The sequence below is a fragment of the Empidonax traillii genome, unplaced genomic scaffold (assembly GCF_003031625.1).
Source record: "Empidonax traillii isolate 1590-97213 ecotype Southwest subspecies unplaced genomic scaffold, ASM303162v1 scaffold215:size2007263, whole genome shotgun sequence".
Classification (NCBI taxonomy): Eukaryota; Metazoa; Chordata; class Aves; order Passeriformes; family Tyrannidae; genus Empidonax; species Empidonax traillii.
Window position 1 is genome coordinate 1,562,462 of NW_020955408.1, and position 17,207 is coordinate 1,579,668.

General features: G+C 39.6%; 1 protein-coding gene across 2 annotated transcripts in view; it reads left to right on the forward strand.

The window, feature by feature from the left end:
• Positions 1-17,207, forward strand: part of OSBPL1A (oxysterol binding protein like 1A) — an 86,589-nt gene that overhangs the window by 12,420 nt on the left and 56,962 nt on the right. For both annotated transcript variants that reach the window (XM_027887576.1, XM_027887577.1), the window contains exons 2-9: positions 2,174-2,296; positions 6,845-6,930; positions 9,155-9,229; positions 9,988-10,099; positions 11,123-11,208; positions 14,799-14,943; positions 15,602-15,669; positions 15,750-15,794. In XM_027887576.1, coding sequence (XP_027743377.1) covers positions 2,176-2,296; positions 6,845-6,930; positions 9,155-9,229; positions 9,988-10,099; positions 11,123-11,208; positions 14,799-14,943; positions 15,602-15,669; positions 15,750-15,794 — 738 coding nt within the window. In that variant the 5' untranslated portion in view covers positions 2,174-2,175. The remainder of the gene's footprint in view (positions 1-2,173; positions 2,297-6,844; positions 6,931-9,154; positions 9,230-9,987; positions 10,100-11,122; positions 11,209-14,798; positions 14,944-15,601; positions 15,670-15,749; positions 15,795-17,207) is intronic.

The following is a 17,207-nucleotide window of genomic DNA, read 5'->3' on the forward strand; positions in this document are numbered from 1 at the left end:
GGCTTTTTGTTGCTTGTCAGTGTTCTCACTGTATCTTTTCTTGCTGAGTGGCTTCTTATCTTACAGTAGTCGAAGAGCTCCCTGCATCTATTTAAGCTATGAGTGTGTGTGATGCAATCAAGCTGTTTGTCTAGTACAGCAGAGTGTAAACAGTTTGTGGAACCAATCAAAACCTCTGCTAGGATACGAAAGCTAAGTATGTCAGGCCAGTAATCATTAATCGACTTCAGAAATCTGGATTCTGTAGCACTTGGTAAACTGAGCGTGTCAGGTGAACCTACTAAACTGGAGACACTAAATTTGGACAACAGCCTCTTATTTTCATATTGTATTTAACAGCAGTAAATTGTGTGTAGCAGCACAGTTTTTTGAAGCTGTTTTGGAAATTGTTTTTTGACAACTCTTAAAAGCAGTGCATTTAAATGGGGCGTTGCTGCATCTGGGTCTAGTTGAATCATAGAATCATAGAATATGCCGAGTTCGAAGGGGGCCCATCCATAAGGGTCATTGAGTCCAACTCCTGCCCCTATGCAGAACACCCCAAGAATCACGCCATGTGCCTGAGAGTGTTGTCCAAATGCTTCTTGAACTCAGACAGGCTTGGTGCTGTGACTGCTTCCCTGGAGAGCCTGTTCCAGTGCCCAACCACCTTCTGGGTGAAAAACTTTTTCCTGATATCTAACCTAAACCTTCCCCGACTCAACTTCACGCTGTTTCCTTGAGTCCTGCTGCTGGTCATGAGAGTGAAGAGATCAGCACCTGCCCCTCCGTTTTCCCTCGTAAGGATATGGAGTACCATAAGGAGGTCTCCCCTCAGTCTCCTCTTCTCCAGGCTGAATAAACCAAGTGACCTCATCAGTTCCTCATAAGGCTTCCCCTCCAGACTGTTCACCATCTTCATGGCCCTCCTTTGGACACCCTCTCTAATAGCTTTGTGTGTTTCTTACGTTATGGTGCCCAAAAACTGCACACAGGACTCAAGGTGAGGCCGCACCAGTCCAGAGCAGAGCGGGACAATCACCTCCCTCAACCAGCTAGCGATGCTTTGCCTGATGCCCTCTCCGGGACACAGTTGGCCCTCCTGGCTGCCAGGGCACTGCTGACTCATGTTCAACTTGCTACTGACCAGGACCCCAGTGTCCCTTTCTGCGGTACTTCTCTTCAGCCTGTCATTCCCCAGTCTATACACACAGAACCAGGGTTGCCCTGTCCCAAGTGCAGAATCCAGCACTTTCCCCTGTTAAACTTCATGTGGTTGGTAGTTGTTGTAATAGCATGAAAAAAAAGGCAAACCAACCTCAGTTTGTGATTTCAATGTGGAAAAAGATTGGTTAAGACATCACGTAATAACTGTATTCTGCAGGAGGCATGTTAAGTAGCAGTATCGCTTGCCCAAAGGTCTAAGGCTGTTTGCCTAGTAGAGAGCTGTAAAATCGTTATGCTAAAATGTTTTGGTTTCTCCCTTCTTTGAAAGATGTAAATACTTTTTTTTTTTTTTTTTTTTTGCAGATCAAGAACAATGATAAGATGAGAATTAGTGATGTTTTACAGTTATGTGTTAACTTCTTTATATTGTACTATTGTGTTTCTTAAAAGATAAGGTCAGATCTACAAAGTTGTTTGAATACCTGACTCCAAGTCGAGATAGGAGGTATCCAGGCTCAAGAGATGATAGTACCAATCACTGATGGGTATCTGGGACCTCTGTGCAAAGACAGAATCTGTTCCTCAGAGTTGGCAGCCAAAATAAGTGTCAGTTAATTCTGAAGAAACACTTGGGCTCTTAGGTGTGCATAATTATTTTCTTTATTTCCTTGTTGCTTCTGGAAACCCTAAGGGGTGAAGGTAAAAGCCTTATGAGGGAAAAGTAAATGTCTTGTTTGGGGTATGCAGTTCCAACTCCCAAGGCACACTTAGAACCTAGAAAACCGAGAAGCAAGAAAACTTGGGTAATTTGTTATTTAACTGCTTTGTATGAGGAATTTTAATGCTTCTTAGTAGCCTGAGTGCTGGACTGCTGAAAACGGCTTGCGCATTAAATGTGTTCCACAGGGAAAATAATTATCTTTCTCACACCAGAGTTAAATAAGGAGAAAAGTGATGTAATATTAAGCCGTAGCTTACAGCAGTGTATAAGAGATTTCAAAATCGGCTCTTTCTTATCTTTTATTAGAGATGAGTACTGAAGCAGAACAGCAGCTTCTCCATGATGCTAGAAATGGAAATGCTGAAGAAGTTAAGCAGCTGTTGGATACCATGGACAAAGGAGAAATAAGCTTTGATATCAACTGTAAAGGTTAGTAGCCTTCCTCAAATGTTTGTAATCTCACTGTTGGAGCCACATGTAGTGAAACTGGTAGTGATAGTATAATCTTGTTTTCTTTGGAGTGCTTAACACAGTAATAAAAACCCACTTAAACGGCTGCTTTTACCCTGTGACTCGAGGCCACACTTGCATAGGGGAGAGATAACAGAAGCAGAGTTAAGAAGAGCTGTAATGTACAGAAAACCTCAAAGTAATTCACAGACATTAGAAGTGTCAACAAGACGAAGAGATGGTACCTCTTTTTGCCTGTGTTCGTGCTTATGCCAGCTTTGGAGCTTTGTAATACTAAACAAAACAGACCGTGGTGGCAGGGAAGTAAATAGCCTTCATCGGGGCTGCAGAGATTAGATCAGGTCACTAGTTTCTGTTCTGTAGGAGCATTACATTTCTTGCCACTTGCAGGAACTTTTGGGACAAATATGTGCTTTTTATTATTAGCATTATACTGGGTTACTTGGGAAAGGAAAATAAAACTGTTCTTCATCTGTCTTTGGCCAACACTAAAGTTTTGCTCATGTGTACCTAACTTATTTATCACCAAGCAACTTGCTGAGCGTTAAAACTTTGGACTGGGATGGGATTTGCAAGCTTACTAGCAGTTTCAGGCTGCTTTATTTCTTTATTAATCTAGTAGCTTTATATTTCTCTTTATTTACACAAGTGTATTTCTGGTTGCTTCAAGAAAGTGGATGTGTATCCCACTCTTTCTAGACAGGCTACTATTCTGTTGTTCAGCATAAAACTATTCAGAAGCATTAAGAAGACAGTGATAGAGAGGGAGAGGGGAGAGAGCAACTATGCTTCATCTTGGCCATGACAGAGGGAGCACCTTGCCCTAAAGAGCAGGGGATGCCTGTTATCTGAACAAGCTTAGTCATCAGTTTACTCGTCCTTTTGTTTGACTGCTCAGCTGTGTCTGTGTTTTCCCAGTGGTTAGTGTACTCATCTCAGAAAAACAAGTTGTAAATCCAAGCTCTCGCTACTTCATCTTTGGAGAGCTAGTTCATAATTTAAAGGGGAACTAAACAGACCTTGATGAAGCTGAAGTTCTCCACCCTCACTAGTATGTCCTTCTCAGATGTTCAAGACATTGTGTGTAGTGCCTAAACAGTTGGAATAAAAGTACCAAAAAATTCATACAGCTGTACACATAAGCAAGTTCCTGAAGTCTCTTTTGCTTAGAAGAGATTTTAGAGCATCTCTTATGTGTTCTTAAACATAATCTGAAGCTGAGAAATAATAATGAAATGGCACAGTCTGCGGTCCATATTATGTCAAACAAACGGGTCTCTGGTCAGAAAGTCTGCAGGATAGAAGAGACTCAGGTAATGAGGGGAAAGATGGTGCTTAGCTGTTCATTTTCTAGTTTAGCAGTACATGGCAGCCAGTTAATCCTTGCTTGCTACTGGGAGCTCTAGGAAGCTAGATGGAATATGCTTGTGATAGTGCAGTTTAAAAAAAATAAGTGTATTTGCAAATTTGTGCAATGCAGGCCATTTGCATGCATATAATGGAGGTGGCAATCGGTCCGCAGTGAAATCTCTAGGTTCTGATTCTTCTAAATGTTGGAGCACATAGAAGCGTAATTGAAGTGTTCTCTGAGGGAACTGTTCTCTAGCTCCAGAGTTAACTCTCTGCACTTCCACAGTCACTTTTCAGAGACTGATTTGTTTCACTCTGCTCCCGTAGAGTACTCCTTTGGAAATAGTCTAAGACAAATTCAGGTTAAACAGCCTCTGCAGTATAACTGTCCCTGCCATTCTACCTCCTCACTAGCATGAGTGTCTTGCTACAAGTTCTGATCTGCTGGCTACTACCAGATAGTAGTTGCATAACCACTCGATGATTAGCTAAAATACATGCTGTAGACTGTAACTGTCTGTTTGCAACCCTCAATCTTCCTTTTCTTCCTGACAGCCTCTTGTGCTTCTGTCATTACCTTCTTGGATAATCAGATGTCCCTAGAAAGTCAGGGTATGGGAATGTCTTCAGTGCTGTGGCAGTTCCTTCAGTACTTGCATCTGATGTGGAAGTGACACTTGGCCTGGAATAAAGTGCTTGTGGAGCAGGTGGGAGGCTATACTGGAGGTAGTGTAAACTTCCTCCAGGGTGTGCCTTAGGAGATATAAGTCTGACAAGTCAATGTCCCTGCATGTCAAAGCCTATCTTTGACACCTTGTACTTGTCTTTCCAGGGGTGTGTCTGTATCTGAGGCTGTGTGTGCTATAGATTCATAAGTGTAAAGTCTGACAACAGTGATCCTAAACATCCCAATTTCAGCCAAAGTGAAGGAAGAGAAAGTAAAGTCATGCTTCTTCTACTTGCTCTGTTGTGACTGTATTCTACTGTATTCTACCCAGTCAGTGCTTGCAGATAATCAGGACTTGCTTGAATCCAGCCAAATGATCTGAACTTCTGCTTTTGGTTTTCTCAGTTCACTGTTTTGGAAAGAAGGTATCTGCATTAAAACAGTGCTAAACCCAGGTTTCATCCAAAATGATCATGTTTTCTAAGGCCATCTATTGTTGGCTCATTCTCCTTACATACAAGAAATATCTAGGAATTTGCAAAGTGAGAAATTTGTAAAGGTCAGTGGTGTGTTATGGCAAAATACACATTTGAATGACTGCATAGTGGCCTAGCAGGCCACAGCTGGGAAATGACTGCCTAGTTTGTCTCCGTTTTCTAAACAAATGGTAATACTTGAGACTTAGAGTTAACTGGCATTAAAGCAAAGAGCCGTATGGGAGGGACAGAGGACTTATATTTTTATTGAAATTATATTATTTCTACTTTTCTCTCCTTGTGTTCTCTCCTGTGTAATGATCTTCTGGTTTAAAATAATAAAAAAAAGTTGCAAACACTTGTGGTCACTTGAAGAGAAGTAACAAACACCTTAAGGGCTTGAGAAATAGCTGGGCAGCTAACATCAGAAATGCAAACAGTCAGAGTGGAAGCAGAACAAGGGCCTGTGGTACTTTATTCACTAAGAACTACAAATCTGGACGGGTTTCTGTTTTGTTTTGGTTTTTTTCATGACCAAATTCTTTGGCGGCAGCAGCACAGTCTTGTTAGTGCTGTAACTAATGACTGTCTTGGGCTAATTTTATGAATTCAGTGCAGCTCAGACCTCTTTTGTGTTCTTTGAAAGAACCTTATTCCCTACTAGACTGAGGGCTGAATGATGTCTATTTAGTATGTTATCCAACACAAATAGTCCCAGAGTTAGTGATCCACACAGTGTTTATCTTCTGTGGTACCTTAGCCCATCAGTCACAGAGTGGGAGCTCTGTTGTAGGCCTGACTGTGATGAGGGAAAGATCTAAATCTGAGTTGGAAACAAGAGTTGAGAAGAAAGAAAATCAAATAACAAAAGAAATTGCCAATACAGAGTGGAAATGTTAGCTGGAAACAGTTCGAAGAAATGGGAAAGCATTTCAGCTGTGAACCACATTCTAATGTTAATTTTTATTATAAAAGCATAATAAAGAGTGATGAACTTTTAAGACCAAGAGTTTGTTTTTCCTCATGCTAGTGGCTTGTTTCCTCAGGGCGAACTTATGTTGTGCATGTTTCATTCCTCGGTACTTGAGGTTACATAACAGGGGAAAATTTAATTGTGGCAATAATTTCAAAACAATTTCTAATGCCTAATCTTCATTTTGCTTCCAAATACAAAATGATTGCTTTCAGGTGATACTCAGAATGCCTTGGGTCTGTTGCTTAGTAAAAAGCACAAATCAGCTTTGCTTAATGCAGTTGAGTGTTGCAGTTGGAAAGCGACATGGATTATTAACTTTAGTAATCTCTAATGCTTTAATATCTTGCTTTTAAAAAAGTGATTGTAGGACAGTTGTTGAATTTTATTCGTACAGACAGTCTTCCAAGGCATGTCTTAAATGCTCTTTAAGGCATAAGTCATATTTTCCTTTGCAGGGTCACTTATGTGCCTGCTTCCTGTCTGTGCTTTATCATTCTGCAGCTTAGAGCTGTAGATGATACATGAGTTCTGCTGTGCACAAAGATTTCAAGTCATGTTTAGTAAGGCTGTCTTTATTAAAATTGAATGCAAGCACAAGGCAACAAAGAACCCTAACATTAGATCATTCCTCCTGTTATGTTTTGAAAAATGGGTTGTCCTACCTTTCCTTTGAGTAAAGGAAATAAAATTGGGTAAACCAAAGAGTTTTTTTGATAAAGAAGAGAAATATGCACCTGCATGTGCCATTTTCACAGTGAGTGAAAGTAACTGAAGCTTCTTGCTAGTGTTAAAGGGCGAGGTATTACATGCAAACAAAAGTTTTATTCTCAGTCAGGCTACATGACTTTTTCCTTCCAGAAAGATTTTGTAGATTGGAATCTAGCATTCTTAAATTGCATCCTGATTTTTCAAATAACACAAGTAGTATTGGTGCTTCCAGCCTCCTTGCTCCTCTGTTACTGTGAAGAATGGTCACCCATGCCAGCCTTGAATTGTACTGTGAGACCAAAGCTTAATTTACCTGTTTTGTCTCTCAGGCAGAAGTAAATCTAATATGGGTTGGACGCCTCTTCACCTTGCTTGCTACTTTGGACATGCTGTTGTGGTAGAGGATTTGCTGAAGGTATGTTTCTACTTTCCTCTGCATCTAAGGAAGAAAATTCTTTGTTATTCTAGAAGCAGTTAGTGTTTATTCAGGTTTTTGTGATAGAAGAAAGGAGGCTTTGCAGGAAGGCAGAGCCACTCCTACAGTTTATCTACATGTAACATAGAGGTAACTGGTCATTAAAACTAAAGAAGGAGATAGTTGTGGTGCGTAGAGAATGGCACAGTTTGCAAGGACCCAAAATAGTGACACTGGAAATCTTCACAGTAGCACAGGTTGGTTACTCTGAACAGTGTTGACAATTATCAGTGCTTAGCTAGCTTTCTCTTGGAGTAAGCTTGTAACTCACTCTTGTGTAACTGTCTACATATATGAATTAAAGACAAGTAGTATATAGGTATGCACTCATGAAAGCTCAGCTTTTTCCAAGCTTAGTGGACATCTGTATATAGTAAGCCAGCATGTGATACTAGTAATGCAGTTACTTCAAGAGTTTGATCTAGGCTAGTGTAGTGCATCAAGTACGTAAAATTAGGAAGTTTCACTTACTGAGTTGTAGGAAGAGCTAAAGTGTCTCAAATGCAAAAAAACCCCTGTGTTATCTATTTCTATGTTGTACATAGAAGTATGCCCAGAATTCTGCACAAAGTGTTGCTTTCAGGAACAGGCTAATATAGTTTGACTCGTTATTGCTTTCTTCCATCTTTGAAATAATGAACTGTGTGGTGAATTTTAAAACAGCAAACCTCTGCCATCAAAGCTGACCTGTTTATATGTGCATAACAACTGCAAATGCAGTGAATATGTGGTTTATGACTTTTTTTTCTTTTTTTTTTCTCTTGGTAGCTTCAACCAACCCTAATTGTATTAGACCCTATTCATATTGGAAAGATTTTTTTTTGTAGGTGACAGGAGTGTGATAAACAGCCTCAAGTACAAAGGTAGCTAATGTGAAGTTGAATTTCGTTCAGAATCAAGGCTGCTGACCACAATCCAGACTCTAAAGGAAGAAACAAATTTGAGATTTCTTTAAGAAATTCTTCTCTAGCGTCCATACTTCCTCAGTAAATAATGCTGTTTTCAATTTAAGAGGGCTATTTAAAGCAAAAGGTGAAGTTTTATTACTTAATGCATTTTTCAAGCATCCAACTTCAAGAGTTGCAAGGGTGTATGTAACTTTGTGCTTTCTTTGTTAGGGCTCTTGAAAGGGTATTATTTAAAGAATAAGGTGAGAACTAAGGGAGGCTGTGCAACTCTGAAAGCTAAACATGTGCACGTCTGTGTATTTGTGCCTAGATTTTGTGCTCAGAGAGTAACTGAAGGAGATACCAGAAACAGAGCTCTAGAATCTAAGTCAGGTTCATCAGTTAACTTCAGGGAGGCAGCAGTGACCTGGCTAAGTCATGTGATCTAAACATATGTGCTGAAGTTAAATATGTCCTGCCCTCTTTCTGACCCTTTGAGAGGTTAGGTAAGGTGGTGTAGAAGGCATACTCAGTGGAAGAATAGTATTTCTTAGTTTGCTGGAACAGTGCCTGTGCAGTGTGGCAAACAGTCCTCCTTTCAGATAAAAGGCATGGGATGGAGAAAGAGTGTGACAAAAGGAAGGGAGATTCAAGACAAAGACTGTAAAAGAGGAAAGGGAGAAGAAAGGTTAAGTTTCAGATGGTACTATCAATGCTCACATGGAAGTTTGCATTTCAAGTGAAAGAACAGCAATAGTTGCCCAGAGAGAAGACTTATTATATCAGCAGCACCAGGAGGCTGGTGGTACTTTGTACATTTGTAACAAATGTATTTATGTTACACAGTACCACTATAGTTCTTTCATTAAGTTGTTTGTTGTGGTTTCTTCCTAACACCTCCCTGCCAAAAACCCCCAAACAAATAAATAAACCAAAAACCTACAAAACTCCAAACAGCCCAAATCAAAGAAAAACCAAACCCACAACACCCCCAGCCCCTGTGGGGTACTTATTTCCCATATACCGCATTCTTAAATGTGTGAGAGGTACCTGGAAAAATGCAGGAGGCTTTCTTTTTTTGAAGCAATTTGCAGAATGTGGGTTATGAATCTTACATATGTACTTTATCTTTGTTTCCAGAACCTATTACAATTCTGATCTGATTTGCCATGAGGCCTACCTTAGTGTCCTGTCCTCCCCTTCCCCTCAGTCAGAGGGAATAGCTATGTAGTTCTTGTTGGAAGGATATTCAGATGTCTTTTTTTCATGCTGTTTAGGCTGGTGCGGATGTGAATGTGCTGAATGACATGGGGGACACTCCACTCCATCGGGCAGCTTTCACAGGACGTAAGGTAAAGTATTTTGGCTTTTTTAAGTCTTGGTTGTAGAATTATTAAAGTGCTAGCAATAAGAACACTTCAAGAAGATGTTTTTACAGTGTCTAAAAATGACTTATTGTCTGTTTTGGTACAGTGTGTTCAGAAGGACTAGGCACATTGCCTAGCTTCTATAACTTTCTCCAAAAAAAAAAAAAACCACAGAGAGAAATCACATTGTTTTAATCTTAGCGGCTCCTAGAGGGGAAAAAACCCGTTAGTTAGGACACACAGGCCAGTTTGGGATCTGGAAGTGCTGTTTCTTCATAGATAGCTAGAAATAAAGAGCTTTTTATAGGCCTACGTAATATGAGACTAGTTTGATTTGTTCCCCACGTACCACCATTATTTCAAAACTAGTACTACCTCTATGGATAACCACTTAGCCCTTCTGAAGGAGTGACTACTTATTATGTTATGAAAAGAGCCAGTTGTACTATTTTTGTTTGTCAAACTTAGCATTTGCACCAGGTACACCAGCTTTTCAGAGTCAGTGTGTTCATCTATAACTCCTTTTAGTTCCTTCAGCATTACTGATGTGAGAGAGAAGGTTACAGTCAGCCTCACTCTTCAATCTCTCTAAAGCATTCCTTCCTGTTTTCATAAAAAATCAGCAGTGGTGAGAAACTGTTAGTTACACAGCTCATCTTACAGGATGTCAGTAGCTGGAAAGCCTGATTGTGGCCTTACTGTTACAGAGACAGATAAGGAGTGTTTTTCAAATTGTTTTCCAGGAGGTGGTGATGTTACTCTTGCAGCATAATGCTGATACTTCCATTGTCAATGGGAGTGGAGAGACTGCAAAAGAAGTTACTCATGATAAAGACATAAGGAATATGTTGGAAGGTAACTTTAATAGGCCATAACCTGTTTTTTTTTTTTTTTTTCAATACATGTACATTCTGAAAGCTGACAGGTGGGGGGATTTTTGTGACTTGGAGAGTTGAGTATCATGAATGCCAATAGCATTATTCGAGGAACTGTTTCAGTCCTGCTGGGGTAGTCCTTGCTAGAGCTCTGAATGGCATATGATAGTCAGAGTCTTGGTTCACTGGAAGAGGAAAAACTCAAGTCAAGAACACTAAGTGACTTTATGTCAACTGAATCATTAAAGGAAAAAAATGCCAAGCGGTTTGCAAAGGTGCCCCACTTTTGGATCAAGTTCAGGACTTGCTATTGCGGTCATAAATGTTAAGTGAAAAGGGGAAAAAAAAAGTAAAACCCTTTTTCCCTGTTTTCCTCCATTGCCTCGCAGGGGTCAAAAGTGAGGCAGATGGTGCCCAAATACTTACCTAAGTTCACTGCTTATAGTTTTGGAGAGTTCTAAGAACTGTGTTGCTCGCTGGTAGTATTATGTGATACTCATAAATACAGCTGAAGCTCGGTGTCTGCTAACACAGACTGTACGTGTGAAGTGATCTCACTTCTAATTCTGCATGCAAGTGCACAGATAATAGTCCTTTCAGCTGCTCATCTGCTGGATTTTTAGAGAAGAATAAAATTCTTGTAGTGTGATAGGAAGAGTAGAAGAGAAGCCAAAAAGAGCACAGGGAAGATTAGATGAGGGTGTCCCATAGTTCCCGTTTTCCCTCCCGCAGGGAATGAGGTTGATAATAATTGTTGAAAAAATTGTAGTATGTATGTTTATATAAACTCACACATTTTGTCAAATTTTACATGCTTTGAACATATTTTTGCTCTGACACAGACTTTTGTGAATAAATATTCCACTTATACCTGTTCCAAATGAATAACACTGGAACTCTTTTTGTCTCTGGGCTTGTTTTGGTATAGTTTTTCAATGCTTTACTTCATATGTACTTGCTACTTTATTGAGACTGACCTTTTTTTTTTTTTTTTTTTTAATAGCAGTGGAAAGGACACAAGAAAGGAAACTGGAAGAACTCCTCTTAGGAGCAGCAAGAGAGGGGGAAGTGGGGAAACTGACTGCCTTGGTAAGAATTTAAGTGCTTGTAATACTTTTGTGTCAAGTGGTTCAAGCCATAATGCTAGTGTAACAAAATATGACATTGTACTATGCACTGCAAAGTGCCGTGGCTTCAGAATATCAGTGCTGTGCAGCATGTTATGTAAGGTGCTGAACCCTGAAGGGTTTTGCAGCCTCCGTACTGGAGATTGCAAAAGCTTCTGTGTTTCTAAATTCTTTTCAGTTAGTTGTAAATAGCAGTGTAATGGTTCTAGGTCTGCTGACGTGAGCTTATTGTGTTATTGTGAACGCCTTAATGTCATGGTATTCACCATGGTATGGTCTTTAATCTTGAAAGTAAGTTTTTTGTTGTTAGCACCGTTGCAGCTGAAGTCTCTGTAATTTTCAGTGGACAGTTGTCTGCACAACACAATTTCACGCTGAGCAGAAATTGAAAACTGTATATGTGTGCCCGTGCACACTCACAGAAATTCCAGCTGACCAATACGGTGGCACGGTAAGGCTATTGGAGAAGCAGATCACGGAAGACTTGGGCCTGGAGAGTGCCTCTGGAGATGAACTAGTCAAATTTCCTGTTTGCAGAGCAGAATGAACTAGAGCAGGTTGCACAGGGCTGTAGCCAGTTGGATTTTGAAGCAGTGTCCTAGTGCTTGGACTCAAACTTTTGAGAGTCCTCAAGAGTGTCCCTGGAAGTAAGACATGCAGTATGGATCATTTTCTAGCTAGTTGGCACCTTTAGTAATACCTTTTATTTAAGGCATCAGTCTGAATACTTCACATTTGTGAATTTTCCATTAGAAATTTGTATATTGAGGAATTTGACATTCTTTACTTTGCTGCCTGGAAGCCAGAGTGAGCACCTATTCAAAATTTATTGTTTCCCTCCTCTAAATTTATTTATTCTCATCTGAAGAACTCTTGTCTAACTTTTACTTACATGGAAACTGTTTCTAAACCTTTGGTCATCCTTGTAATTCTTATTTGTACTTTTTTGCTCTGTCCACTTTGAAATGGAGAGAGAACCAGAGCTGTACACAGTAACTAAGATGTGGAAGAATAGTCCATTAGTACACTGGTACAATTGTATGAATTGTAATTAATAAGCTAACATAAGAGATCTGTTCTTGATTCTGGTAATTTTAGCACTTGTTGAATGTCTTCTTACCTTAAGCTGATGTGAAAAAACAATCAGAAAAAGGTGACTCCTCATAGAAATCTGTTATCGAAGAACTCTGCTGTCTCTTATGTGGCATGTAACTATGCATGTAACTGTTCCTGTCAACATTTTAGTTTCTAAGTAATTTTTTTTAGACATATGTGTAGTATCTTTGAGCTGTGTATACGTGATATGTGATATGTTGATCTCTAACTTTTCAAAATACTTACACGTTTTTGACCCCAAGACAGTTTCTAAGTCAAGCCTAAAGAGATGTTCCTTGGAATCCTTTGTGTGAGTACTTGAACCTGTGACCGTTGAATTACAATTTTCAAACTCCTGATGACTCTTGGGGAAGTCCCAAGAACTTTCTCCATTTCCAGCTCTATAATGTAAACCTCTTTGACTTTCCTACCCTTAAAGAATACCTCTGCAGAGAATTTGTGTAGCTCTTTAGAACTACTCTGTATCTTGAGAATTTCTCATACTTTGCCTACTGATTGTTCAGACCTTTCTGCTCCTGCTGTATGTTTTTGTTTTTTTTAATTAGCAGACTGTTATGCTTATGAAACTTTAGTTACTTACATGTACTTTTATTGTGTGACCTAACACCAGAATGTGCGACATACTTCCCTGCCTTTGGAAAAGAGTGCCACTAGCTTGAAAGATACCCTTTTGTTATTAACTCTGTTTTATGTTGAACATGTTTACCAAAAAAGGCTGTACTGCATATTGTAACACAGTAGTTGCCTGGAACAGATAATTTAATGGTGCAGTTTCTCTAAACCTTCTAACTGGACTTCAGACCCTTTTTTCTCCTTTACCTTTATGCACTTAACTTTATAACTGCTTTCTATTGAAGTTTCTTGAAGTCAAGTGGAAGTGGTGGCTTTTGTGCTTCTCTTTTGTGAAGGTTCTCACTAGATCACAGTCTGTTTTCCTACTAGGAGCTAGATCTTCAGCAACTGAATCTTAACCCAGTCTTTTTAGTCTACTTGAGGCAAAACCAGTGTGTTCTTCCTGTGAGTTTTCAAAAACGTACTGTACGTTTCCTGAAGTGACTGGAGAGATTTTTATCTCAGTGAGCTGATGCGTCAAACTTTCTTCCAAGTAATGCTTTGTAATACGGTGTAAGGTGCTGAAAGCACAGGCATGCAGCTTAAGAGGTGTGCGGGCAAGAAGCTGGGAAACAGAGATAAGATAGATGTAAAACAGCTGGTTGGAAATAGCTAAAACGTAGGAATCCTCAGGAATGCAATTTGACCACAGTATTAATGAGGCTATACTTTCACAAGCTGCCACTTTTTATTTTTGTTCTCTTATCAGTTGATCTGTAAATAACATCTGTAGCAGTTTATCCTTTACAGGACTATTTCTGAAGCATGTTTTAGGTGGTTGCTGTTGATGTTAACTTAAATTGTTGCCATGGGAATTCTGTTATTATGGAGTAACTCCTCAATGGCTAATGAGAATGCTTAAACTGAGTTTCTCTAAAATTGTTGTCATGCACTTGTGACTCTGATCTCCTAAGGCTGCTTATCAGTAAGTTAGCTTTTCTGTTAAGGCAGTCCCATTTGGCTCAGGAGCACAACTATATGGCTGATATTGCATGAAATGGTTTGGGTTGGAAGAGACTCTAAAGATCATCCTAGTCCAACCCCCATGTACACTTGACAACCACATAATTTGAGTAGAAAAGTAGTGGTTTTTTGGGTAATTTGTAGTGTCATGCTTAATGACCCTTCCCTTTGATGGGGTCAGTTTCTCAAAACACCTACCTTGTGTGCAAGTTAAACCCTGGGTGGGCTTTTTTCTCCGTTACATAGTTGCTCTAATCTTAATAGTTGGACTTCAGAATGCAGCAAAGCTGTTTGTGTGACAGACTGCCTATCCTAAGGAGCCTCTAAATGGCCTAGGCTGTCTGTGTCACTGAGACTGGCAGTTCTGCCACCCTTCAGTTCAAAGTTCTTACTCTCTGAAACAGGGTGTCCACACCATTTTTTTCGGGATTTAGCGCTGGCCTGTGCTAACTTTCACACCGTGCCTGGGAGCCTTTTATGGAGAGCAGTAGATTTTTGACAGCAGAGTTGCACGGAGCCATTCTAGCAATATAAATGACTGATCTGCGATGCTGGGCAACTTTCCCTGGCACTGTGCAACTGAGCAGGATAAATATGTCCATGCTGTGCAGTAGAAGGGGAATAGCAAGCAGAAAACTGAAGGGGTATAGCAAGCAAAAACCTGAAGTTCCTTGCTTTAGCTGAACATCTTGTGTGGTTGTTGTAGTCGTTGCCCTTGTCTAACACTTGCTACGTGCCCTCTTTGTTGCCAGATCTACACCGAAGTATCCTAGTTAGGAACCCATAACTTTCAAAAGAGAGAACATGGCATCTGGGAAGGCAGGAAAACAGATAAGTAAGCAGAACTTTGTTTCTTTCCAGTTGAATAAGCCCAAACCACCTGATATCAACTGTACAGATCAGATGGGGAACACACCATTGCACTGTGCAGCGTACCGTGCTCATAAGCATTGTGCATTGAAACTTCTGAAAAATGGAGCAGACCCTAAAATAAGAAATAAAAATGGTGAGTACCAAAGGAAAAGTACATTAAATGTCAAATGGAGACAAATTCAGCCGCTCCTATAAGTGATGCAGTGCTCAGGGAAAATGTTATGGTGCTTTAAAAGCTTTGTATCGCTAAGAAAGGAAGCCCAACACTGACTAAATTGCAGGATACTGAAGAACTGTAGCAAAATACTCATATATATGCTTTTATTTTCCAAACATAACCATTTCTAGAAAATTTACCTATTGTTTTAACAGTGAAATGTGCTTGCCTTTTGTTTTCTTGATGCTAAACACTGAACACAAATAACAAAAAAATAAGATTGAAGATCTGGCTCCTTCTCAGAAGTCTTCTAATGAAACCAAACTTTATGCAGATGTTATGCAAACTGTGTACTTGTCCTCTGGTTAAAAATGCTTGTGTCTTGGTGTTTGTGAATGCTCTAAACTGTAGGCAAAGGGCTTTCTGTAATTAGTAGAACTCTGATGGATAGTTCAGTGTGTTCAAAACCTTTATAGTCTTCTTCCCCTAAGAACTTTATGTTCCCCAATTCCAAGTAAATATAGACTTGTGGGATCAAACTTTAGTGGGTAAACAGTGTCAAATTATTTTTAAGTTAAGTACAACTAAGTTTATTTGCATCAAATTCTCATGCCTTGTCTTGGTTACCAAACAGATCAGACACCCCTTGATCTAGCCCAAGGTGCAGAAATGAAACTGATACTGTCAGGTAAAACTGGAAAGGTAGGAACTTTTGTATGAATTTAAAATGCCAAGGCTGTCTAGTGGAGACTGTTCCTACATGAGCTTTAATTTCTATGCAGGTTATCAACAAACCCCTGAGACGATACGAAGGTCTCCTATGGAAGGTATGTCTTACTTCCTTTTCTAAAATACTTTGAGATCTTACAAGCTATGTCAGTATGCCCTTTTTCTATACTTAAGTGATAATTGCTGAATGAGAGAATTTTTCAATAATACATTTGCTAAATGACTTAATTTAGTCTAATGAATATATATATGGCTGGCTGGGTGGGGAGTCACTAGTTTCATGGCACTCTGATCTTATTCTCGGTCCCTAAAATCTTTCTGTTTCTTGGTATTTTTTGTGGAAAAGGTTCACTGTGGTAAGGTTTTGTTCTTTGTCTGTGTGGTGGGCAAAATGTTTTTTGTTTTTCTTTCCTTAATAGATTACTTTGATAATCTATGACTAATATAATACCTTTAAAAACCTGTGACTAATATTTTGCCACAAATCCACCATCTTCTGAAAATTTTAAAACATAGTGGAAAGATGTCAGCCAGAGAGTTTAACGCTTGTTTTGCTGTGTTGCTCAACTGAATCTATTTTCCCTTTCCAAAAAAAAGAGTCTATGTGAACGCTTAATTCTGTGTTCCTCAATGAAATCTTTGAAGTTTTTTTCAGTGTAAATTTTCCTATGTATGCAGTTGTGATTGTAATATAAGGAACCAGAACTATGTACTAAAGCTTATGAAAGATAAAATGTTGTCATTGGATATTTCAATGTCATTTGTTTCTTATTTGATTTTATAAAATAGAATTTTGTGGTGATCAACAACTCCTGTAATATCAAAAAATGTAACATTTTAGTATTTCAGTTCATCCTGAATAGCAGGCTCAGCAGAACTTTTGTCTTTAGGTGACTCCAAAAAGGAGAGTAGCGCTGTATTTGTAGAGTATTCTCAGATTGCTGTGATCACCAAGATATGCAGAACCTAAAACGTTTTCGTAATCGTTGTCAGTTTAATATGTTAAGGAAACTTCCCAGTTTGACAGTTCAGGAGGCACTTGGTCAGCCGCACTTGCACCACCAGAGACTTTTCATTGATGGGACCGAAGCCCAGTGGGTGGCTCCAGTGAATCGACGGGTATCCTGCTTGACTCCCTAAACTCACCACACTCACACAGTCAGACAAGGTTTCCTTACCGGCTCAACCCTGGGTTTTCCATAGCAGAGTCTCAGACATGTTGATCCTTAAAATAATTTAGTCATGGTGCAAGAATAAGCTCAAGCTGGTGTGTCCGAGGAGGGACCCAGAAAAAAAAAAACAACACATGGCTTTTATATCCCTTCAGTCTAGCAGGAAAGTCTGGAGTCTTCCTTCTGAGCTGCTAAGTCCTTGGCTTCTGGCACCACAGATCCCTGTGCCGTTTGCTAACCAAAAGCTTATCACCAGTTCATGGCCTCTTGTGTCAGGCTCCCCCTACCCAGAACCCAACCTGCAGCTCTCACTGCAGCTGCACTAAATGTATTTTGTTA